Source organism: Boleophthalmus pectinirostris, unplaced genomic scaffold, assembly GCF_026225935.1.
Source record: "Boleophthalmus pectinirostris isolate CB_2022bp ecotype Guang Dong unplaced genomic scaffold, ASM2622593v1 HiC_scaffold_7, whole genome shotgun sequence".
NCBI classification, from domain to species: Eukaryota; Metazoa; Chordata; class Actinopteri; order Gobiiformes; family Gobiidae; genus Boleophthalmus; species Boleophthalmus pectinirostris.
Window position 1 is genome coordinate 27,415,880 of NW_026571473.1, and position 25,991 is coordinate 27,441,870.

A 25,991-nucleotide genomic window follows, 5' to 3' on the forward strand; every position below is an offset into this window, starting at 1 on the left:
GGCAATGTAAAAAAATGGCTAGAGTCCTCCACAACTTGATCATATTTTTAATAAGACTCGCATTGCAGATCAAAGTTGTGGGCTACTGGTCCTTGATCTACGCCTATTGTGGAGTGTGCACCGCCGTAGCGCTGCTTAAACTTTGGTGGAGCATCGTTCTGCGGCCGACCACAGTTTTCCAGTGGGCAGTGCGCGAAACTCCCCCGGCTTGTTTGAATGACACGTCCTTGGGCACGCATTGTTATGTTCGCATCAAGGTAAGTCAACGCACCGGCAGGCACAACGCACTTGGACGTGTCTAGTCGGTAAGCTGAGGTGAGTCCGTCTGCCCATTGTTTGGCTGCGTGCAGATCTTTTGACAATGTTGTGGTGGCGTCGCAGTTAAATAGCCAAAATAATAGGCCTTGTTATTGGTTAGGTAGAACTCGCCTACGTGCTGTGTTTGTTGTCGAGACGTCAGGTGGTGCTGAAAGGATAGCGCTGCTGCAGACTGGGGACCACTGAAGCGTGCGTTATGGCAAACCCAAGTTTATGCAAGACACGATCTCTTGAAATGCATACACCAACTTCACTGTGTACGCAAGTCTGGATTGTGCTCTACTTTCCCTCAGAAAAAAAGTTCCATGTAATTGCATGATTCCTAAATGATGCTATGTCCAAAACAAGAAGTTAAATCACTGAAGGTACTGTAGAAGTATTGCGTTTGCTACACGGTGCAATATGGCAGTAGTTAACATCTGAGTAAACAAATAAATCAAATGGAAGTCTAATTAAAAACTTGGCAACTCGCAGATATAAAACTGACTCAGGACCTCAGCTCAAATTGGATACTTCCCAGACTTTTTTAGGAGCAAGCAATATTTCTGACACTGCTTATTTGCGCAATTTGCATAATAGGAAGAAGGAAAATATATTGGCCATGGAGATGGTTAATGAAAACAATATTGACACACTTTATTCATTCGATCTTGAACCTTGAGATTGTGCAAACGTACATAAAAATAGTTAACTCTTTGCATATAATACATATTGTAGTGTTGTCCAAGTTACCTAAAGGTCACAAATTTGCATTCAGCATAAATGTGTGCATATATTAAATCTTTTTCCATGACCTGTTTAAAAAGTAGAGATGTTTCATGGAAGCACTGTAGACTTATCCATGCTTTTCATAACACTTTGAAACTAATATCTTTTGAATACATATATAATAGGAGGCTTTAACCTACAGTATGTATAGCAGAATGAGCTATTCATATTTTACAAGTATCACAAACCTTTTAAGATGAGATGACTTGTTAGAGGAGTCCACATTCCCTCTTACCTGGCCAGTCAGAACCACACATTTTGACAAAACTTTACAAAAATGAGTGGACTTCACCAGAATGTCGAAGGGACTGGCTGATCAGGCAACATTCCCTCCTGTGCTGGTAGATAGAGACATGCATATCCAACAAAAACTGCAACTGCGTGCTGGGTCCAAAGACAAAAAAGGCACTGCAGTGCCCAAATTTTTATCTCAGTGACACCACAACATGATGTCTTGGGTCAAGCCCTGTTCAGACATGTCCATGCAATATTCCCTTCTGTGGCATCAAGTTGTGTTGGAGCTAATTTCTACAATGTCGCATTAGGGTTAAATGGATTCATCAACCCAATATTTGGTCTTTTTAGTGCATCGACTGTTTGCCTTAAATCTCCAGCACAGGCTTTTTTTTTGTTTTGGGTGACATGCAGCATAAAAATTTGCCTGATTCATCATCTGGTTTCACTTCATGGAAACCGTCTGACCTCACAGTGTTAGAATTCGTTCACTCGACGGTAGGCGGGTACTTTTTTTCATTTAACCAATCGCTGCTATTTGGACGAGACGTATGTAATATGCCACTAACGAGGTTAACTGGTATATTAAACTTTTCCCAAATCCCGTCGGAAGAAGGGCAATAACGTCTTTCCCCTTGATAAAATTCACCAAACATTCTCTTTGGGGGGCTTTAAATCCTCGATCTCGGGAATGTATGGCTCTTCGCTGATTGGGTGGTGCCCGAACTCTCACTTCTGGGGTTTTTCTGCGAACTGTCTAGTGTATTCCGATTCCTGACCTAGTCGCTGGAGAGAAATGAAGTGGAGGCACAAGGTGGCACCAGCCTGGCTACCTAAAAATACCCATAGAGCTTACTTTGAAAACTTTAATTCAAACAGATAACGGTTGAAAATGTGACTACACTGCTGTCTTATGGGTTTGTAGTGGGGAAAAAAGGGCTGTGGTGAGAGTTTTTAGTCAATTTAAATTACATAATTTACATAACTGGCCCAAAGATATCGGCAGAGCTTATCGGCAATCTGCTGCTCTGGATTCTAAACAATCGGTATCAGCCATAAAAAAAAAAAAACTTGTTGGTTGATTGCAGTCAGGAGCAGTGGCAGTTTTTCTTATCTTAGAAACGTACTTTGAAAAAAATAGCCTACCTTATGTACATTTTAAACTAAAGCTTTAATTCATGCAGCCGTTAGATTACCATTTGAAGCATCCACTGAGAGAATTGCATAGCCTATTGCCAAAAATCTGTATAATTCGACTATAGCAAAGTAATCCATTTTTTTAGATGGATTGCTCCTTTTTCCACTTCAAACTTCAAAGTATATGATGTAATTTGGCATAATTTAGCAATTCAAATAAGGATGCAAGGATCATATTTTTAGCAAAGCACTTACCCACCCCTTTTAAAACACACACTTTTGTCTTGCTGTCTCTGCGCATCACTTGGACAAACGTTACTAAATATACTCCATAAAAAGTAGCACAGTTGAGATATAAATAGCTTCATATTATTTACTCATCGTGATCTGCATATTCTAGTGTACATGTCCAGTCATTCAGGCCATGTTAATCTTTTATGGATTAGCTTTGTTATGGTAATCCTTTATTGGCACAAGCAGAGTCGGACTGTCCACTTAGCATCACATATTAAATGCTATAAGCCAGTTTTCCACATGAGGAGACTTAGAATACGCAGCCCATTTCCCCCAGTAATGTTATTATGCCATGTTTATTTATATGGGTCTGTGTAATGACTGTGTAGATCTTGTTGCTAAAATGATTGAACTCAGATGTTTGCTTAATGTAAACAAATGGTGATTTCTCTTCTGTCTTTTGCAGGAATCTGGACTTCGGTTCCATTATGTCGCGGCCGGAGAAAGAGGCAAGCCGCTCATGCTCTTCCTCCATGGCTTCCCTGAGTTCTGGTAGGTCAGAGACGATATTAGGATGTCATATCTGGTTTAAGATGTTGAACTGAAAAAGACTAGCTATGACAAGTGGAATTGATGATAAATTAGATGGCCATTTTGATGTCTGCTCTGATTAAAGTGTATCAAGTTTGAAAAAGGGTGCAACTTTTCACGTGAATGGTCCGCCACCTGCTCGTCTACATGGAAAAGTTATGTTACACAGTGCAGCATCTCACAGTCTTTAATTATAGATATTTGAATTGCTAAATAAGACCTTGTGTTGTCACCATGGCTGTCTCTGTGACTTAAAACTTAGACTTAGACAAACTTTATTGATCAACACAGTATAATCCAAACTACATGTATATATCACCAATGCTGTATATCTCTGCTTATCATACTTACATATTCATATTACATCTGATACATAACTTTATATTTATTTATTTACAGCGCACCTGTTTACATATATCTTTTGCTCATTTATGTATGTCATACATATTTATATTTTCTATAACACACCCTGTATATTTGTTCATAGTATACATCTGCTTATATATCCCCCACGTTTATTATATCTAATTCCCTCCTGTTCATACTGCCATATTTATTTGTATATATTCACTACAATCTACACTGTAATATACTGTATATTGTCTATATTGTATATACTGCTCATTCTCTATATATCGCACTTGCTGCTCCTTACACTTCTGATTAGATGCTAAACCACATTTTGTTACCTTGTATTTATACATGTAATGAAAATAAAGCTGAATCTAATCTAATAGAATATAATATAACAAAGAGTAAAAAATATAAATGGTAATAATAAATTCGAAATAAGTAGCAAAGAAGAGCAAGAGACAAGTGTCAAATAAGACATAATTATATAAATGTATATATACAAGTCAAAATAAATTAGAAAAAAGTAATAAAATATAAAATCTCAGCTATATACAAGAGGTTATAGAAAGACAGTGCAACAATGATATGATTAATGACAGAACACAGGGTTATCTGTTACATAAGGGTGAGTTGTACATCTGTATGGAGTATGGTACGAATATAGACTTGTATCTCGAGAAAGATTTATTTATTGCTTTACTTTGGAACATTCCAGGTTAACATCTTCATGAAGATGATATCATGTGGTTGGCCCTTCACCAGAAAAATTGCATATCGTGCCCTTTTAAAACATCCACTGAGTATTTCCATTTAGAGCTAAAGCCACTCCCGGTTCCCCAGGGGCCCATAAAAGCACACACATGTAATATACCTTACAGATTGTTCATTATAGAAACACGACTCCCCTACACTTTGTAAAGTGGAGTTCATTTCTGATGGCGAGGTAAAACCTTGAAGTATACTCTGTGCATAAATAAAACTCATCAGATGGTCAGTCAAGTGTGAAAAAACTGTCAATATATCTGATGGAAAGCAGGTTGTGTTGACTAAAGCTGAAGACATGAAGCTGGAATCCATACTCATAATGACAAGATAAGTTTATCTTTATCATAACAGTGTGTGTGTTCACAAATTCCATGTATGTGATCAGCTGTTTGTGGGAGAACACGGTCTGGCGCCATGGGAATTCCCTGGTATGTTGACCCCATTGTACTGCTTCTACGTTCAGTCGGGTCAGTGGACTTTCGGGCTCTCAAGCTAAGGCTCTCCTTTTTTTTTTTTTTTTATCATATCATATCGAAAACAAAAAGGTTCCAGCACTACTTTATTAGAGATAAACATAAATTTATTCTTGTGTGAATAAATGTTACTAAAACCTAACCAGTCAGTATAGATCTTTACATCACTTTTTCCTATTGTAGAAGCGACATTTATGAGCATTTGATAGGTGGATTGGTAAATAGATTAATGAAACAAAAAACATGAATGAAAAAAATACATTGTGATGCCAAAATTGTCTATTGAATTGCACTATTTATATATATTTTTATTTTATTTATGCTCCCAGTTTCATCTTGTCTAGTGGAAGATGTGTCTCTCCAGATAGATGTTAAATATTTTATGATGTAACTTTTTGGTTGGGTGTCTGTCATCTGCTGGTTGCTATGGAGACATCATTGCTCTGCTTTGAATGTTCCACAGTATGACATTAAACAGTTCTACCTTCCATTTAAGTTCAAAAACAAGTAAAAAACCGTGCTTTCTGGCTGTGAGCGGGGTCGCTTCTCTACAGATCTGACCTGCAACTTGATCTGGTTTGTCACACAGTGCACCTTCAAGTTCATAAAACCTCTCCACAAAACAAAACATTACTCCAAACTTTTCTATTTACCATTTACAACTACATTCCCACCAGCGTCAGCAGTTGTAAATGGTGTCTTTAGCGGCCATCCCGTGAAAGCGGTCCAAACATTCCCCGTCCTCTGTGGATGATGTGAAGTGAAAAGCCCTGCACACAATCGCTCCTGGATCTGGGCCAAAGGACTTGTCAGAGGCTGTAAGGCTGCCCATATCTCCACCAAACTAGACTGGCCGCGGGACGGGCTCAGGCCTAATTAACGGTGGGAGCTGCTTCTGCTTCACTGGACACATTCTTTACAGGAGTCACGGAGAGAAAACATGAGGAAAATGGGCTAAACATGTAGAGGTGGTTGTATACTTGACATTTACTGAAGTCACCTTTTAAATACATTTAGTAGTGGTCATTTACACTATTATTTTCTTTATAGTGTCTTGTGGACCTAAATTTGCATTAGTCGGCTAATAATTTTATTTAGATTATTAGGAATTTTATGCACAAGAGCAAAAAGGAGAAAGTAAGGAGTGGATTATCTGAACATCTGAGCATGAATCTTCATTTTTGCACAGTTGTTTTTGCATGAACTCCAATGCAGTTGTAGTATTTTGAGTGCAGTTACATGGTTACATACAAACATAACTATATAATGTTTACTACACCCCTTTTTTAGTCGATTAATCAATAGGCTTGATATGTCTTTAGGTGACCAAGAATTTCTTTAGTCAATGACAGCTCTACATAACAGCATCCTCTTGTCTTCTATTTGAGTAATAACAGTTTCTGAAATGTCATTATCGTTATATAAGTCGTCGATATTATGCTGATTCCTTTCAAAAACAAAAACTTAAACTTTTATTTAAAACTGCATAGATAATGTATAATGTATCAAAAAATATCTCACCAAATTCCTATTTTATGTTTCAATATTAAAGGAACTGTATGTAAGATACGAGGTAGACATGTTCAAATCAAATTGTAATCCTGATTTATTCATTACAAAAACATTGAACACAATATTGCATTTATTTTTTGTTATAGTTTAGTGGTTTTCTAGTGGATTATCCAATCTGAAAGCAGACTGAGCCTCACATGAGTCTCTTGTTTTGGTTGCCAGTTTTAGTTTTGAAATTCATTTAGTTTAAAAACTAAAATGCCTCTCTTATCTGAAGGTTCTGAGCGAATCAGTGCTAGTGCAGCCTTTCCAGCTCAGTGAGGGAATTCTGGAGGTCTTGAGCTTTCACGTGAGGCATGGACTGTCTGTTTATTGAGAAAAACTTGTGTGTGTCATCTATATGCAAGTTTAGACACTGGCAACTGAGATTCAATTGTGATTGTAATAACTTAAAAAAAAAGTAAGAGAGCAGGCTACATACAGCTCCTTTAATTTAAGCAGCCAAAACACCTAACATTGTGGAAAAATTTAGTATCTGTCTGGTCACATTATCATACAAATTCATCAAATGGACGGTGGTATCAGAAAGTCAAATCTCTGCTTTTGTTCAGTAGAGAACATTGTAGAAATTTACAACTTGACACATGACAACGAAACTAAATAATTGCTACCATGTGCCATTATGCCTGCTATAGAAATACAAATTGCTCTAACTTTGCATTCATGTATGTGGATGTGTTGTGAGACGCAATATCATCGCTGAGTCATCACAAGAAGAAGCTGTGATCTTGCTGCTCACTGGAGGAGAAAGGAGATGATGAGGAGGAGATGGGTGAGGAGGGGGAGAGCGGGGGTGCGCGCCGTGATAGAGGGATGCTTCAAGAGACAAGATCTTCAATTAAGAGTCGTCCTTAGCACATGATCGGGGGCGGACTGAATCTCAAACAGTTCTATCATACTGAGATGACCTTCACACAGATGGAGAGGGTGGATTTGAATTTCTTGTCAAAAATTAAAGTCTTCTGTGCTTCGCTGGTCTCCTAATGGAAGCCAAATTGTACCCAACCCACGTTCTGGCTCTTTTGCACATCCAAAGACATGTATTAGTCAGAAAGAAATTATTTTCCGAAAAGGTTTTTGCATTGAGGAAAAGAACGAGAACATCGGCTTTTATTTTTTATTTTAGTGGCACATGAACTCGGAATCGTTAGGCAGGATGTCACCATGATTGTGAAAAAAATAACCACTCAAACCATACGGAAAATACTTTTTAACCAGTTCAAAAATCAAAAGTACAGATACTTGCTCTACCTTTCACTCAAAAAAATGACTTAAACACTGTACTTTTAATATTTTTACTTACGACAGGATATTTCCAACGTACTATTTCAAAATTAAACTAGATAAAACAACTTAGGAGGTATTGCTAATGATTGTTTTTTGTTTTGTTTTTCTTCTGGCAGGTTCTCTTGGCGGTACCAGCTCAGAGAGTTTAAGAGTGAGTTTCGGGTGGTAGCCATCGACATGCGCGGCTATGGAGAGTCCGACTTACCGCTGACCACTGAAAGCTACAGATTTGAGCACTTGATCACTGACGTCAAAGACATAGTGGAGTACTTAGGTAAGACTCATCTATCTGCAAAAGAATGACCAGACTCTCTTTAATGGGAACTGTGAACTATATATATACATTATAGTTTATTTCGTTGTATGTAGGGATGTAACAATAACCGAAATATCGTGATATCGTATCGTCAAAGTTCTCACAGTAATATCATGGACCATCACAATATATCAAATTACAAGTCTCTTTGCTTAAATTATGAGTTATGGTGCAGCAATAAAAGACAGAGGGAACTACATAGACCATGATCCTTTGCTCCATTTCAGTACAGACTACAAGAAGAAATAATAGTTCTAAGCATTTTTAAGTCTTAGTTCTTTGGATTAAGACTTGTGAAGGCATTTTAAGAGGAAAAACTTGCATATTAGCAGTTTTGGTCACAGCCTCCTCAAAATATCACAATAAATATCGTACTGAGAGATTTGGATTTCGTTACATCCCTAATTATGAGCCTCCCCACCATATCGTGAGCTTTCCCATGATATCTCAATAAATATCATACTGTGAGGTTCATACAGTGAAGATATCGTATCGTGAGACTTCTATATCGTTACACCCCTAGTTGTAAGCTATATAATATATTTATAACAATGTTGCTAAACCGTTAAACAAGCAATGTCCTGATTGTACCAACAGTCCATACCAAATACATCACAACCAAAATCACATTTGTCCAAAGACTTTATTAAATAGGCTGTAATAAATATACTCTGATTTGTAGCCATATTGGATGTATCTACAGTAGTAACTTGAGTGTGGAGTGAATGAATAATGCGCTGTAAAGTGTTTTGAATATCTTGAAAGACGCTATATCCAAAGATTAATTAATGATCAATTAATCTGAGTACAGTAATGGAATTATATCTAAGTCATATCATCTAAGTAGCTTCTTCAAATCTGACAGGGTTCTTTAAGATACTTGAATCGTGACTCAACATATTCACTAAAAATGTTTGTCCAGTTTACAATTCAGTTTTCTTTTTGTGATGTAACATATGAAAGATTGAGGGATTACACAGACACCATGGAATCGTCTTTAATCACAAAATGAGCACCACATTCAAAACCGGCCTTGGACACTTTTATTACTTGCTAAATTTATTTTCACCTCAATTTCTTTAAGCCCTGTCCCTGCATCACCTTCTCTGCAGAGTAATAAAAAAACGTTAAATGGACAGCGCATTGACAAGGTCCAAAATAAAGTTGTTTACCAAAGTCAAAGCGCCTTAGGCCAGTGAGCGCCATGACACACCTCTGAGTCACTGCTGTCGTGAGGTGTGGACACTATTAATGATAAACATGGCCAGCAAAGTGAACTAAACCTCGGGCTATGTGGACATCAGCAGAGATATGGACAATATAGCAGCACAATTTTGGTGGAAAAAATATCCCAATTCCAATTTTTGCATACAGTGATTTCTGTTTATGAATGGATTTAGTTGACACTGGGTTTACATGGCCAGTAAAAATCAGATTAAAGGTCCAGTATTACACAAAATTTACCCTTGTGAGCTTTTGAGCCTCCTCAAAAACATACCTGGAGTTGTGTTTTGTCTCACACATGAGTAACCCCATATTATTAATCTGTCATCTCCAAATCTCAAAATGCTCTGCTCCATCTTGAGATGTCATGAAGTGGTAGTTTTCAAGTTAACAGCTCCTCTATGGCCTTGGTTTATTTGAGATGGTCAATGTCAGGTCTGAAATTATCCAAATGATTCTAGTGAAGGTGTATTGAGTTTAAAAACACAGTGGAGCACTTCCTGTATTACCACATGACATGACAAGATGGAACAGTTTGAGAGAAGAAGTCAGTCTAAATATGCAGGATTTGTGTGTTAGACATGTGTGAATGAAACAAAACACAACTCCGGGTGTGTTTGTGATGAAACAACATTATAACATAGATCAGAAAATAGTGTAACATAGGTCCTTTAACATAAAATTTTTATAACCTAATAATGATATCTGATTTTTGCTCTTTAAATAAAAGTAAACTGACCATGTGTCTTTTACTCAATGGATTTTTAAAGTAATTTGTATTTGAAGGACAACACACAATTATTTTAACTTTCAATCTTTTATCATTTTCTCTTTCATTTTCATCTTTGCCACATTAGTTTTCCCTTTTAGCATAAATTTCATGAATGATCAGAGTTAAATCAGATTACTCAGATGTAACTGTTTACATGATATTTCAATAATCAGATAATGATCAGATTATATTGATGTGCATGTAAATGTGGCCAGAGATGCCACATTTACATGCAACATAATGCACGAATCAGTGAATGAATTTTGCAGTTTCACAGTTTGTTTGCAGCTTTATACTCCAAGATTAGCCGTTTTTACAAGTATTTTACAAGAAGACAATCTAATACTAAATAATTTGTGTTTTGCTTTAAAGCTTACCAAAAATACCAATTACTTGTTCAGCCCTACTGATAAACAGAGACGGCATCTGGTCTAAAAGTCTAAAGTCCTGCCAAAATAAGTCTGACAAAGCCATCTCTTCAAAGTGAACATGTTTTGCTCAACAACAAATAGTTTGAAAAAGTCCAAAATATTGTTTATAAAATATTGACCACACTTTTTGAAGTAAAGTCAGAATGGACTCATGTACCGTTGCCTTGCGCCGCAGATACACTGATCTGTGAATAACTCAAATAGCAGCCTGTTAAATATTTATTGAAAAAGTGCTTTGTCAACTATCCATACTTTTTCTGTTGAAGTATCTGTATTGCTGAGACTGCTTTTCATACTTGTCTGTTTGTAACAATGAAAGTTCCAATTGAATACATCGAAAAATCTAAAATGTAGTACTGAAAAAAAAAAAACTTTCTGAATACGTTTTAGAAAACATTTTACTCAGTTATGCTTTATCTATTAAATTAAATGGTAAAAATATGAGAGAAGTTTTATTAGTAAGTAACATTATTCACACTGACAGAGCCAAATCACAGTAGTCATTGTTGGAAAGTAACTAAATAAATCATGAAACTATTTACATATTTAGATATTCCGAATACTCATTTTGAGTAGCTTTACTCTGGTACAGGTATTCTTCCATTATGTGGTATTCAGACTGCAGTTACTTTCTTAAAAATCAAACAAATACATGGCAGTACTTGTCAATTTAGGCTTCAAACTACATGGTATGGATTAGGAGTGTCAAGAATAGCAAAATATCAATATATCATATTGTTTAATGTGATGATACATTATCGATATCGTGGGTTGCTGTATCGATATATCACCAAGAGTATTTTTTGGTATATTTTACTAAATTATTTTGTTACAGTGCTACAGTCTTGTTGCTTATTTAGAGGAAGGAAACTCATTTATGCAACACATTTGATATTTTCACTGTTTTGACTATTTTGACTGTTAAAATGGGGGTGTTTCTTATTAACTTTGCAGAAGAAGTGGTTTAACAAAGACTTTTAGTATCACTGCTATCATTTAGCCTTTATTTTTCATTGAACTATATCGAATCGATTTTAAATATATTGTATTGAATCGTATCAAATCGAAAGTGCACTGTATCGGGATATGTATCGTATCGTGGCCTATGTATCAAGGTAATTGTATCGGCAACTTTTTAATGATACCCGGCCCTAGTATGGATAATCATTTTAGAAAATAAGTGATAAATAAACAAGTGGTGCAACAAAAATAAAGCTGTTTACGGGATAATATGCAACTCAAATGAAAACATAAATAAATCAGAATACAGACATAAAATAAAATAAAATTTCAAAGCTTGTAGTAGTATTGGTCAATGCAAGGTCTTTCTACTTTACAAAATATAAATTTTTTTTTCTTATAGCCTGGTCTGCTTTGTAAAGAGTGACGCACTATCAGCACAGTGTGGCTTTAATACACCTTTTGCTATAACACTGATATTGTAATTTGAACTACATGACTCGTGTCCATAATCTGCACTTGGACTCTTGAACCCTCTTTTAAGACATGCTTCTTCCCTCTGCTGCTATTGAAATGAAAAGTGATGGTGTCAGCTCTGATGGAGGTGGCTCTAATGTAATCCCTGTAGAAATATACCGTATGTGTGAAAGCTGCAGGCTAAGAGAGGGATGCCATGTTGGATATATAGAGGTATACTGGGAGAGGTGTAGGCGGATTAAAGCACGGACACCGAGGACTCAACCTTGCTCTGCTTTTGGCTGGAGGTCATGAAATTCTATAGTAAGAATGATCGACTTGTGGGGTTATATTGATTGCGCTGGAAAATGAATATAAAATCCTTTTCTAGTTATTTTTTTAACACAAGAAATGTGGCTATCTCATAGACTATATAAAGAAGAAGACTGAGGGAGTATGACGTCGCCAATAAAATTCGGCTCCAGTCAAATGAAGCTCACGAGGCCAGAAGTTATAGGAGCAAATTTAGAGTTCCATATTAGGAACAGGATTTTTTTACGGACAAAACAACAAAATAAAAACATCAGGATCATGTAAAGCAGGTTAATACGAACATTTTGAGGCTAAAATGACAAGGCTCATTGCAGCAGTTACAGAGAGGGGTGACAGTTTTTCAACATACTGTAAAGTCAGATGGAACCAGATTTAATGGAGCCAGAAGCGCCCCATGAACATTTCCTATTTGGCAGTGACTGTACTTTTGATATCATAGCAAATGTTTTGATCCATATTATAAACAGACTAAAACAAACTACTAAATAACATTTAGTTTTCAGTTTTTCTTTATTAAGTAGCTGGTACTGTATGTGGCATTAATTTTTTCTTAAAAATGTGAAAAATAGAACTATCCCTCCATCCATTTTCTTCTGCTTATTCGGGGCCGGGTCACGGGGGCAGCAGTCTAAAGAGGAGCTCCCAGACTTCCCTCATCCCGGACACTTTCCCCAGCTCCTCCAGGGGGACCCCGAGGCATTCCCAGGCCAGTCCAGAGACATAGTCCCTCCAGTTTGTCCTGGGTCTTCCACGAGGTCTCTTTCCGGTGGGACATGCCTGGAACACCTCTCGACGTGGAAGAGCAGTGGCTCTACTCAGAGCTCCTCCAGTGTGACCAAGCTCCTCACTCTATTTCTAAGGGAGCACCCAGCCACCCTGCAGAGGAAGCTCATTTCGACCGCTTGTATCCGCGATCTTGTCCTTTCGGTCATTACCCAGAGCTCATGACCATAGATGAGGGCAGGAAAAATTTAACTAGTTCATTTAAAACTTTAAAACAGAGTTATTCCTCACTTAACTGCATTGTGAACATCGTAATTGTTCACCATGATGCATTTTAAAGTGCTTTTCACAAATTTCAATGGCCAGAGTGCATGGAGTGGCGTCTTGTTATCAATAAAGTATCTCTCTCTCTCTCTTTCTAACAACAGATCACATGCTAACATGTGCTTCCTGATTATGGACAATGGAAAGGTGCAGAAAACACACAGTTGACAAATTTTAACACCTCAAGATTTGCCTTTACAATACACCTGTACTGGGGCAATATAACATAGCTGACTCAAATATATGGGAAAAAAAAACTGCTTCAAGGCCTTTCAATATGATATACACAAGTAATACAATACAAAAAACATACATAAAACATGGTTGACAGGTATGCCAAATGTATATTATTCTATCTCTGAACCTATTATGATTCATCAGTCGAAAGTCCCATTAACACATGATGTACGCACAGCTCTGGGGATTCATAAAATATATTAACTTAATCCTGTTATTGATTTGAGGTCTTATTGCGCAGCTCCGTATCGATCTGTGGAGGCCCGGCGTTGTTTAATATTTCACTGTGAGTTATTGTGTCTCTTGTTCTGTTACTGTGACTCTCTGCGCTTGTGTCCAGGCTATAACAGATGCTGCCTGGTGGGACATGACTGGGGAGGGACCGTGGCCTGGCTCTTTGCGATTTACTATCCAGAGATGGTCACCAAACTCATCGTTCTCAACTGCCCACACCCCTCAGTGTTCGCAGGTAAGGCTAAAATGGGTTCAGTTCCCAGATCAGGTGAGACTTTTCTGTTTGGGGGTTTGCATGTTCTTCCTGTATCAGGGTGGGTGTCTTTTGTTAATCCTAATTCTCTAAGTCTTTCAGGTAGGTGCTCCTGACCATGTGAATGTGGTTAATAGTTAAAAATTTAGAGATGAATCCTGGGTGCTACGTTTTTGTTGCTCACTGCTCAAGGGCAAATTTTGAAAGACAGGTCAAATGCAATGACAAATTTCCCCATTTGTGGGTTTTAGCTTCCTGGTATGACATGGTGACATTTTGAGGAATTTTCACCATTCAAAAGATAATATGTTGTTATTGTAAATTGCTATCAACGTGGCCAGCAAGTTCACAAACTCACAAGAGTCCATCTGGCCCAGCTCCTGCTGTTGTGATTGCCTCATTAACCAATGGTTCAGAACAATCACAGAAAGGCATTTTAGAACTTGTTTTTGAAAATCAGTACAGGAAGAATTTGCTTTTCTCCCAGCTTTAACAAAAGTTTGATTTCTCAGCCTATTCTGCTGTTGTGACCCATCAGCTCCATATATTCTTTGACAGTAGTCGCCACTCCAGATTCATAGTGCTGTGCATATCAGTCTGGTGTTTGCCAGGTTAACTTGCTATGGCAACTGTCCTAATATTTTATTCTGAAACCCTGATGGCTAGGGCTTTAAAGTCAAGAATGAAAAGGCATTTGAATAATAAATGGCCAATCAGATAACCAGGATTAAACACTGGAAATGTTGCTATATATTTTTTTGTTTTTGAGAATGATCTGGCACAAGCTTCTTAAGTTACAACATCTTGAATAAAACTGTTCTTGAATAGAACATGGGCTGGTCTTTCCCGACTTGTGAACTCAATTTCGGAGTGCCTTTTCCACAGCATACTCATTAGCACAGCACTGTTTGGCTCTTACCATAATTATTATCATTCATTAGCGAGTATTATGGCTTCAGTTTTTGCATCCATCTGGTAAATCCTCTCCAGCCTTAAGGGGCGAATGAGAGGAAGCTAATTACAGGCCACTGCTGTGCAGTCACAACAGCTGGTTCAACTGGTGCAGGCACAGAGATGCTGAGTGCCGTGTTCATTTACATTTGGAGAAGTTTAACCTATAATTTCTATGCAAATTATTGGTTGAATTTTATCCCCTGCATTTAACGACCTTTTGAATGGGCGTCTGAAATGAGATCTTGATCAGGAGTTACTAGCTGGTTGCCTGATCTCGAAAACACTTCTCCAGTACTGCCAGTGTTCAATTGGGCATGACTGACAGGTGGATAAGCCGATCAAAGAAATGTACGATCCATCCATGTCAAAAGAAAAATGGTTGTTTACAAAGAAAAAAGAAAGGAAAAAATATCGCAAGGGATTGAAAAGCTGTTACAGAAATTCATTTTCTGTGGTACACTGAGCTGGCAGTGAGAGCCCTGAGTATACCACAGAAATTGAGTTTTGCTCTAACAAATGCAATTTCTCTAACAAAAACAGATTGCTGCAGAATTTTTGCCTGATTCATCAGCCGGTTTCACTTTGAAGAAACCGTCTGACCTCGCAGCATTAGGATTTGTTCACTCGATGGTAGGCAGGTACTTTTTTTTTTATTTAACCAATCACTGCTATTTGGTCGTGACTTATGTAATGGGCCAAATTCCTTAGGAAGAAGGGCAATAACGTCTTTTCCCTTGATAAAATTCACCAAACATTCTCTTTGTTCCGGCTTTAAATCCTCGATCTTAGGAATCGTTGCCAACACGGAATTTATGGCTTCATGTACACCCATCTCGACCGCTTTGTTTACTGTTGTGCTGTACCACAAAAGGGACCCAGACAGGCGCTTGAGCTTGACGTCATGGCTTCACAACTCTCCACTGATTGGCCGGTGCATGGTCTACAACTTCCGGGGTTCTTGCAAACTATCTAGTGTATTCTGATTCCTGACCTAGTCGCTGGAGAGGAATGAAATTGAGCGGAGGCACTAGATGGCAGCACCCTGGCTAACACAATCTATCAGTAAAACCCTAAACTGTTACTCTGAGGTGAGAGAAATGCATTCTGTTGAAAACCAATGAGCTCCTTCGTTTCTCATTCATAGATGAAAAAAACAAGTCTGATTGCATGATCATGTTTGGTTTTGGCTTGAGGTGTAACAGAGGGAGTGAGGACCAGACTGATACTCCTGTGTATAAAAATGTAAAGAGATATGATTCAGGACTTGACAAGCAAACTAGTTGGAGGATGATCCTGTGCACACTTGTAAGGTACACTAACTTACAAAGCCATTGCAACTGTCAGAAATCAGCTGTCCATGCTACAACTATTACTCCTACATTAAATATAGTCGCCCTTTGTATTTAAATTCCTCTACAATTGTCCATTGACCTTTTGTCCCGTGGTGTCTGTGTCTCTTTCAGATTACGCCGTGAGACACCCGAGCCAGCTGCTCAAATGCAGTCACTTCTTTTTCTTCCAGCTGCCGCGATTCCCCGAGCTCATGCTTTCCATCAACGACTATAAGGTCTGTCCCGCTCCTGTCCTCTGTCCCCTTCTGTCTCCCTCTCCTCCTCTCTCCTTTTCTCGTTTTTATTCTCTCTCGTCCTTTCATTTTCTCCTCTTGCTTTGTCCCACTCTCCCTCCCTTTTTCTCTCTCACAATCAATTTTTTCTTCTTTTTCAGTAACCCTTTCCCTGTCTTCCTACCTCTTTCCTCCTTTTCTCCCTCTTTTCTTCTCTTGCTTTTCTCCCTCTTTCTCTCTCTCACTCTGTAATTTTTCTTGCTATGTGCTTGTCTCTCTCTCGCTCTTTCCCTCTTTCCCCCTTTCCCTTTTTTCTCTTGCTTTGTCCCTCTTTCTCTCCATCTTTCTCTCTCTCACTCTGTAATTTTTCTTCTCTTGCTATGTGTCTGCCTTCTCCCTCTTTCTCTCCCTCTTGTTTTCTTCTGTTGCTTTGTCCACCTCATGCTCCCTTTCTCTCTCACACACTCTCTAATTTTTCTTCTCTTGCTGTGCCTCTCTCTCCATCTTTCTCTCTCCCCCCTATCATTTTTCTTCTCTTGCTTTGTCCCACCCTCTCTCCCTTTCTCCCTCTTTCTCTCCCTTTCGTTTTCTTCTGTTGCTTTGTCCATCTCTCACTCCCTTTCTCTCACTCTCACGCTGTAATTTTTCTTCTCTTGCTGTCTCTGTCTTTCTCTCACTCTCTCTTTCTCTCTCTCTCCTTTTTCTTCTTTTGCTTTGCCCCCCCACCGTCCCTCTTTCTCTCTCTCATCCTCTCTCCTCCTCTTTCTTTCCTCCTCTCTGTCACGTTCTCTCTCCCTCTTTTTCTCCCTCCGCTCTTCTCTCCCTCTGTATGTTGGCTATATGTTTCTGTTAGTCTGGCTCAAGGTCAAGGACAACCCTGCTGTGTGTGTGTGCATCTGTGTGTGCGTGTGTGTGTGTGTGTGTGTGTGTGTGTGTGTGTGTTTATTTTTACCAAGTCATGCAGGGACTTAAACCTGTTCAGACCTTTGGAACTAAAATTCCAGATGCCAATAGTCAGATGTTTTTGGCAATCAATAAGTCTTCCTAAATCAACATTTTCAATCTTATCAATTAGTTTTCACATCTCAAAGTCAACAAGCAATTATTTTTTTTAAGATAGGTAGAAAATTTCCAAGTGTGCTGGTAAAAATCATTGACTGAAAAAAAATCCATCTTGTTGTGTTATTGTGTAAGTGATTTTGACAAGTGAAAAACATATTTGATTTAGAGTTTACCTTTTAGAATTGTTAATACAGTCTAAACGGCAAGACACTCTTCATTCTTCTACAATTTATGATATTACTTGCGATCCTTCTTGCCGTGTCTGTGGTTTGGAGCGTATCCCAGCTGCGTATGGCACGAGGCCGTCTGCTCCCTGGACAGGTGCCAGTTAATGGAAGGATTCACACTCCCCTTTATTTCAGATGGGAGTTTAGAGTCACCTTATTTCATCCATATAGTGCTTCATAACAGCCAAAGCACTGTTAATTTGACTACACTATCCAGAAACAACAAAGTCAGTTGTTAGGTCATTTGGCAGATCTGCGTTTGGGCGTGGAGAGTCGTCCATCATTGCAACTGACAAAAAACCTTACACTAAAAAGCAATGTTTAAAGGCTTTTTTCCGATGTATTTGAGCAAAATCTGTCTTGCCCCAGTACAGGTACAGTATATTGTATGAGCAGCTCTTGAGATCTAAATATATGTATGTCAGCTGCATGCTGTTTGCATCTAATACATGCATCCCGAATTTCGGACTTCCGGTCATCGTGCAGTGCATACTGGGAAGGGTCCTCCGAAAAAGTGAGGATCAAACCACCATATTTGTTTTCCCAGTGGGATGCGTCTATTGTCAAAGCTGATCTTTTCAAGTCTTTTGAACCATATCGCTTTTGTTTCTGGTTCTGATATTGTCATATTTTAGTTATAGGATTCGGACCTCATAATTGTGTGGTACTCGGATGTCCTAACAGTGGAAAACAGGCTTCGGAAGTTTGCGAAATCTATAACTGCAAAAGGGGATCAGATCTGTGTGACTGCAAACCTCCGTTCAAACTGTTTCCCTTCCCAACAGAATTTAAAAATAGTGAAAGGCGAAGGCGATGGGCAGTATTAACCCTCTCAGGCTCAAATTAATTTTTAGTATCAGGAAAAATCTGATATTTGGGGAAAATTATAATATGGGGTAGTAATATACAATCCTGACTTTTTTATCCTTTGTGAACAAAAAAAGTATTTTGCACTTCTGGCAGGCCGTTTGTGTGTAGCCATTCTTGCACAGTCTGCATCATCCACGTTTATCATCATGGATGGGAAAAAAGGCTCCTGAGTAAAAAAAGCTCATAAAATATGGATGTGGAGTAAGTATGTAATTGGAATTTAGCAGTTGCAAATCTGCAATGCCTGCCTGGAGAGGGTTAATACACAGGAAGAACCAAAAAGCTAAACTTTGGCTGCCTAAGAAATCATTCCGAGTTTGCAGCGAACATTTTGTATGTGAAGCGCCAGCAAACCAAAATCCCGTTTGTTTATTCGAGAAGTACAGAAAACAAACAGGCTGAGCTTCACTTTACAGCAACATCACGCCTTGGTCGCTTTGCAGTGGAAGATGTTTCTTGGCGAACAGCTGGTGCCTTTCGCTTTGACATTGACTTTTTAAATTCTTAACCCTGGTTGAGTTGAGGGATCAGGGTTTTGCTTTGATAGGGGAAACAGTTTGAAAGGAGGTTTGCAGTCACACAGGTCTGATTCCCTTTTGCAATTATGGAGTTCACAAACATCCGAAGCCCATTTCCCAAGCTGTTTTCCGTTGTTAGGACATCCAGCAACCACAAAGTTACAATGTCTGAATCCCATAACTAAAATATGACAATATCAGTACCAGAAACAAAAGTGACATGGTTCAAAAGACTAGAAAAGATCAGCTTTGTCAATAGACTCGTCCCACTGGGAAATCAAACATGGAGGTTTGATGCTCACTTTTTCAGAGGACCTTTCCCAGTATGCATTGCATGATGACCGGAGGTCCGAAATTCCGGATGCATGTATGAGAAAGTATAACCAGGAATTCTGTGTTAGCATGCTAGTTGTTGTTATCTTTACCGTCACTGCAAAACAGCTCTGAGAGTTGTGAAAAGCTCTCAATGTGGTGAATAATTATGATGCTTGGAATGCATAAGGAAAGTGAGGAAAAGTTTTGGACTGTTTTTTCGCATTTTAAGACAGAAAAAATAAACTCAATTTAACTTGCACATAGCGGATAGATCCAAGTTTTTCTCCTTGTCAGTATATGGACAGACATTCCCTCATGTGAACACTCAGAACCTTTTGAATTCACTCACTGATTAATGATGCAAGTGCTGTGAGTCTTAATTTTTTATTTATTTCTTGTTTTGGTTCTAGTTGTAAGAACTGGAAACCCAAATAAATGTTTCTGACTGGATAATTGTTTAGAGAAGCAGGAGTTTTATAAATAAACTACAAATTGTACATGGTCATATATCGTCTTGTTTAACTAAGTGTAGCTTTCAGTGCCCATATGCTTTCCTTTCATATTCTTCCAAGCTATAGCGCAGCATGTAATGTCGCAGAGGCAGCAGTCTAAGTGAGTGCCAGGACATCCAGCGAGGCCAATAAAAGCTGATCTAAGTGGCTTTCTCTGAACCGCACTGGCCAAGCATCACTGCTGCAGGGCTAGAGTCATACTGAACCTGTCTCTAAGTCATTTCTCTGCAAGATATGTGTACCAGAAAGTTTTATTTGAAATATTGCATAGCTGGGTTACATAAGATCACTTTGCTCTTAAGGCTGTAGAGTTTAATATAGAAGTGGAGGGCGAGGGTTATGGATATATAGCAGCAATATCATTAAAGTCATCATCAATATCATCAAGTTTAACATTTTGTGTGCAAAAATAATGTAAAAACTAAATTACAAAAAATACTTAAATCTCAATTAATTTACTCATATATGTTCAGTAATACAACAAATATTTACACATTAAAGAGACACTTTTTTTGTAACTAGTGGAGGGTATGCCAGCTTGTCTCCATGGAAATGTTGCCCTGAATGCTCCATAGTTAAATTCATCTCTATAGGGCCAAGCAGATGACTCCACTTGGCCAAGTTACAGATATGTTGTATGCAATATGCCATACTATGTTAAGCTCATGCTATACTGTTATATATACGAATAGCAATACATAATTTAAATGTACATATTAGAACGCATTTCCATGATTAGAAAAAAGCAGATATGAAGAAAATGAGTCTGCCCCTTCCAGGCAAAGCAATATAATCTCCATGGAGCCATGCATGAAGTCAAGCATGAGGCTCCACCATAAAAGAAAAGTACACTTGTCAATTCTCAGTTCTTTAACACCCATCTTTAGTTTACCAAATCTAGCTTTGAATGCACCAAAATCAAGTCCAAATCAATGGAGCAGCCTGCTAAATCATGTCAAAATGGGTCTACAAGTGACTGTTTCTACTTCTACACCAGGACCAAATCAATAAAGTGTTTCTGTTGTGATTTGTAGGCAGTGAAGGCGCTGTTCACCAGCCGCAACACTGGCATTGGGAGGAAGGGGCGCTGGTTGACTGTGGAGGAGATGGAGGCCTATCTGTACGCACTCTCCCAGCCTGGAGCTCTGACCGGAGCACTCAACTACTACAGGAATGTCTTCAGGTAAAAGTTCAGTAGACACATCAGAGAGAGAGAGGGCATCCTGGTTTGTATACAGTACATCATTTCATTTACCGTACATAATTTAAAGGTCCTATGTTACATAAACTTGACTCTTGTGAGCTGTAAGCCATGTTAGAATGTTGTTATCTCATCAAAAACATGGAGTTGGGGTTTGCTTCATTTTACACATGTTGGCATAACCCTTCGTTATTGGACTGTTTCCCAAACGTTTTTTTCTGGGGACCCATATTTTAAAAGTTACAAACCTTCGCAACCCAAGTTAATAGACATTATTTGTAAATCATAAACTAAACGTAGATTATTGAACATTAATGAGTATATTTTATTGTTGACTGAGTGATTGTGTCTCTCTGAACAAGTAGTATTACTTAAGTTTTAAACAAAGAAAAACAGTAATTGAACCAGCAATAAAAGGGATCCATAAATTGCCTATTTGGACATTAAATGTAGCCCTTTTTTTTTTTGTTTCAACATTCAATTGAACCAGCAATACTGTAACAAAATAGTGAATAAAATAATTTCAAAAAGATTAGAAATTATACAAAACATGTCTTAACATTTCAACATTTCTAATATGATAGGTGGGCCTGTCAGCGTTTTTGTAGCACGTTCCAGTCCGAAGTGCAGAAGGAGAGCTCAACACGCATATCAGGCACAGAAAATTTCATTTCACACATATATGTAGTAGTGAAAGGAATAAGCATAGAAATACTGGCCGTACTGAGGACAGGATATTCACTAGCTCTCTCATGTGTCAGAGCTGTATATTGCAGACCTACATGCAGATCGTGACAAGGTGACCCCAAAAAAAATCTCTTACTACACACCTGAGGGTCATGACACAAGCTTTGAGAATTGATCTACATCACCAAAGCTCAAAATGTTCTGTTCCTCCTTGCAATGTCTATGTAGTTTTCAAGTTAACAGCTCCTTTTACCTTTTTTCAGTAGAGATTGGCAATTCCAGTGCTGAAATGATCAAAATTATTCTGATGAACTTGTGTGGAGTTTAAAAGCACAATGGAGCATTTCCTGTATTACCACATGACATCACAGGGTGGAACAGGGTGTTTTCTGCCTAAACATGCAGGGTTTGTGTGAGTGAAACAAGTGTGAGTGAAACAAAACACAACTCCAGGTATGTTTTTGATGAGGAAACATTATAATACGGATCAGAAATAACATAATATGGGTCCTTTAATATTTTAAGTATTAAATTACTTAAATTACTAGTTACTTTTTCGTCTCTATAGTAAACTCAACTAAATCAGGTCTAATGGATAATGGAGATGGAGAAAATCTGATCTAAACTTGGACTAAACCAGGTGTAAAGTCTAATCACCATGATAAAATGCCCAATATACCAACTCTCTGTCCTATTAGTTTTCATTATTGTCTATTAAGTTAATGTCTCATATTTCTCAGTGACACAGATCCCATTCAGAAGAACAATATCTGGGCATGTGTAGTTTTGACATGTGAGCCGAACATGCATGACTGAGTGTGCCATCTGCTTCCCTCTGCAGCCACACTGTAGAGGCCTATGAGTGATCCTGCTAAAGCCTTTTTACTTGCTCACATAAAACAAAGCTCCACTGACCCATGGCCAATTAGAGTCTCCACAAATGCACATTACCAGACACAGGCAAGGACAAATAATAACAAGAAACTGGGAGGCCATTTTGTCTCCATTGCCGCATAGACTTACTGTGGTAACGGATGCAGCATGTTAATGTTTCACACAGACAGTGCATTTCTATATGGGGATATATAGGGGGAATAATATTTAGACATCTGCCTGTCTGTCAAAAGCCTGCCAGCCATAAGAAAGTGTGAGAAGAAATGGACTGCATTTATAGAGCATTTTCAGTGCTGTCCACGTTTTAAGAATCCAGTCACATCAGCCAACCAAACCACGAATTTTCAACCAATGAAGCTTGCAACAGCACTAAAGAAGCCCAAGGATATATGAGTAACTGGACTGCCAAATAAAAATCATAAATATTTTCCATACCATCATAATAGATAATACATTTATGTTCTAAACCACAACATATTTGGCAGTTTTACCACTTATTTTTATATATTTAACTTATTTTATATATTTATATATATTTTAAATATTCAAACTTCAGTCTGTCTGTCAAAAATAGTGTCCATGTTTTGCCTGGGGTTTCCAAACAGTGGTACAGGTACAGCTGGTGGTAGGCTGGCTCTCTCTAGTGGTCAAATGGAGTATTAAATTTGTCACAGTGTTGAGTACAAACTGTGATTTTAAACCTAATACCATGAGCTGTCAGTTTCTTTCCATAGTTGGTTATTTTGTATGGAAATAAAAATACACATTATCTACTTTTTTAATCACACTTGGACTGTTATGACTCAGCTCGTTGGGATCAGGGAAGTAACAAAAAAAAACCAAGGTAGAAAAATTTTATAAATTAAGTAATGTTTAAATAACAGGGTAAATTAACAAAACATGCTAAACTAAGAAACAAAATAACAGGATTACATATAACGAGTTCTGTGCCAAAAATAGGTCACATAGACAACTGACTAAACTTAGGGACACACAACAAAACTAAATCACAAGTGTCCCAGAGTAAAACCACATGAACCCACAAACAGAATCGAGTGACCAAACAAAAAGGCACCAAACAGAACTAAACTAAACTAACTGAGTGTCTCAACAAACATACGAAGTCAGACACGTACTCGTACAAACAAAGTGCTGACATGAAAGAGACACAGACGCACACAAAATGGCAGAACAGGTGCTGGCAATCTCCTTCAATAAGGGAAGGTGGCTGGAGGTGAGGTGGAGAAGACAAACCCCACCATCACTGTCCAGAATCTGCAAAACTCTCACAGCAGAACTGAAGACAGTCAGCAAAAGCAATTAAAACACATAAAACAAGTCGGAAAACTGGAGGCCTGTCTGTGAGAGTGTAATTTCAGTGTTTTGTTACAAGCTTTTTATATATATAGAATAAAAAGTAAACAGTGAGGCTTATCTTTAACAATAATAACAGACACATTAACACAACAGTTGCACAAACAAAAACCTCTCCCATTGCTCAGTCGGTGTAATTTCAATGTTTATTCTTCATTTCAATATCCACAAGCATATTTTACATGCTAAAAAACAAATAAAAACATATTGCATGGTCTATTTGTATTTGTATTTATTCATTAAAGGGATAATGCATATTAAAAGACAAGATAATGGACAAGAAAAAAAACATATACTTAAGCCAAAGATGTTCATTTTGTCCTCTTTTGTACTTCAACTTCTTGGGTTCTTTTTAAAGACAAAAAGAACCCAAAAAAGATTAATTTCTATCCTTAGTCCCCTGCTGGACCAAAACCAGCCACATAACCCACACACAATTCATAAAACATGACAAAAGATACAATAAGAGTGCATCTTTCACTCATACATTCGAAAACACAGGTGTACAAACTTACAACATTAGTATATATGCAGTATTTACAGGTTTATATACAAATATGAACAAATATGAATGCAGTGCCTGGCTATGGAACAGATGATAATACATAAATCATGGTATAAATAGATACATTCTTCAAGCTAATTATGAAAATGGATTCTTATTAACCTGCATTTTAATAGAATTGAATGTCTTTTCCCCCAGCTCCCTCCCTCTGAGCCATAACCACGTCAGGTCCCCGGTGTTGCTGCTGTGGGGGGAGCGTGACGCCTTTCTGGAGCAGGACATGGCCGAAGCGTGTCGTGTTTACATCAGGAACCACTTCAGACTCAACATCATCTCCGGAGCGAGCCACTGGCTGCAGCAAGACCAGCCGGACATCGTCAACACGCTCATATGGACTTTCCTGAAAGAGGGAGAGGGCCGCAAAAGCTACAGGAACTAAGAGATTGTTTTGTTTTTTTGTCTGTTTCTCTCTCTCTTTCTTCACATTTGCTACACTGGATGCCTGGAATATGCCTGTGACTGTGATACCAAGCAACATAGTGATAATGCAATCGTGCTGCAAAGGAGGGTGCATCCGAAATGAAGGAGATGCATGCAGTTAGATACAGCATCAGCACAAAGAAATGTTTTATTTATTAATAGTCTTGTCAAATCGGCTGCTCTATCCGCTGCTGTTTGGTTTTTAAAAATTAATCGTCTGGGGTCTCATTTATAAAACTTCACAAAGAATTGTTACAAAAATTTTCAGAGCTCGAAACTCAAACTTCCTCACTTCACTCTGAGCAAAGATCTCATTTTGTTGTGTTTTTGGAAAGCTCATTTCTTGCCTGGCAAATCTAGAATGATAGCTTTCTGTATTTTTTATGCAGAGTGATATCAGTCTGGATACACTGCTCTCCTTTATATCTTGAACCAGATCCAAACATGCTCATGCAATCATTTTTTTGAATGAGAAACTGAGGCACTTGTTGGTAAACTTTTATTTAAAAACTAGCGCCTCCTGCCATGTGATGACTTGCACCACACGATCAGTCCTGACCAATCAGCACGGTGACAGTTAAAGTGGGGCCAAAATGTTGTTAAACTAGAGAAAAAGGCAGTTTGATTTCTCAAAAAATGCTTTGAATTCTTTTGGACCTTAGCTCCTGGGAACAACTGTATCTATGGAGAGGCCACTAACTGATCTTGCACCGGGGTTAAAGGGGAGTATCTTATCCAGTTTTTATAGATCCATATTTTTTCCTCATAAGCTGCCTGATGGTAGCTTGATTCATCAGCTGGTTTCACATTGTGGAAACAGTCTGACCTCGCA

General features: G+C 38.1%; 1 protein-coding gene across 1 annotated transcript; it reads left to right on the forward strand.

Annotated features, from left to right (window-relative positions):
- Positions 1-14: 14 nt before the first annotated feature.
- ephx4 (epoxide hydrolase 4) lies at positions 15-25,118 on the forward strand. The gene is made up of 7 exons (XM_020918980.1): positions 15-257; positions 3,158-3,243; positions 7,850-8,007; positions 13,850-13,978; positions 16,414-16,517; positions 21,053-21,201; positions 24,878-25,118. Exons 1-7 carry the CDS (start codon positions 15-17, stop codon positions 25,116-25,118), a joined length of 1,110 nt encoding a protein of 369 aa, XP_020774639.1.
- Positions 25,119-25,991: the final 873 nt, after the last annotated feature.

Coding starts and splice junctions, on each gene's coding strand:
- ephx4 (XM_020918980.1), top strand. CDS start 15: ATGGCTAGAGTCCTCCACAACTTGATCATATTTTTAATAAGACTCGCA. Junction 3,244..7,849: donor CATGGCTTCCCTGAGTTCTG/GTAGGTCAGAGA, acceptor TTCTTCTGGCAG/GTTCTCTTGGCGGTACCAGC. Junction 8,008..13,849: donor AGACATAGTGGAGTACTTAG/GTAAGACTCATC, acceptor GCTTGTGTCCAG/GCTATAACAGATGCTGCCTG.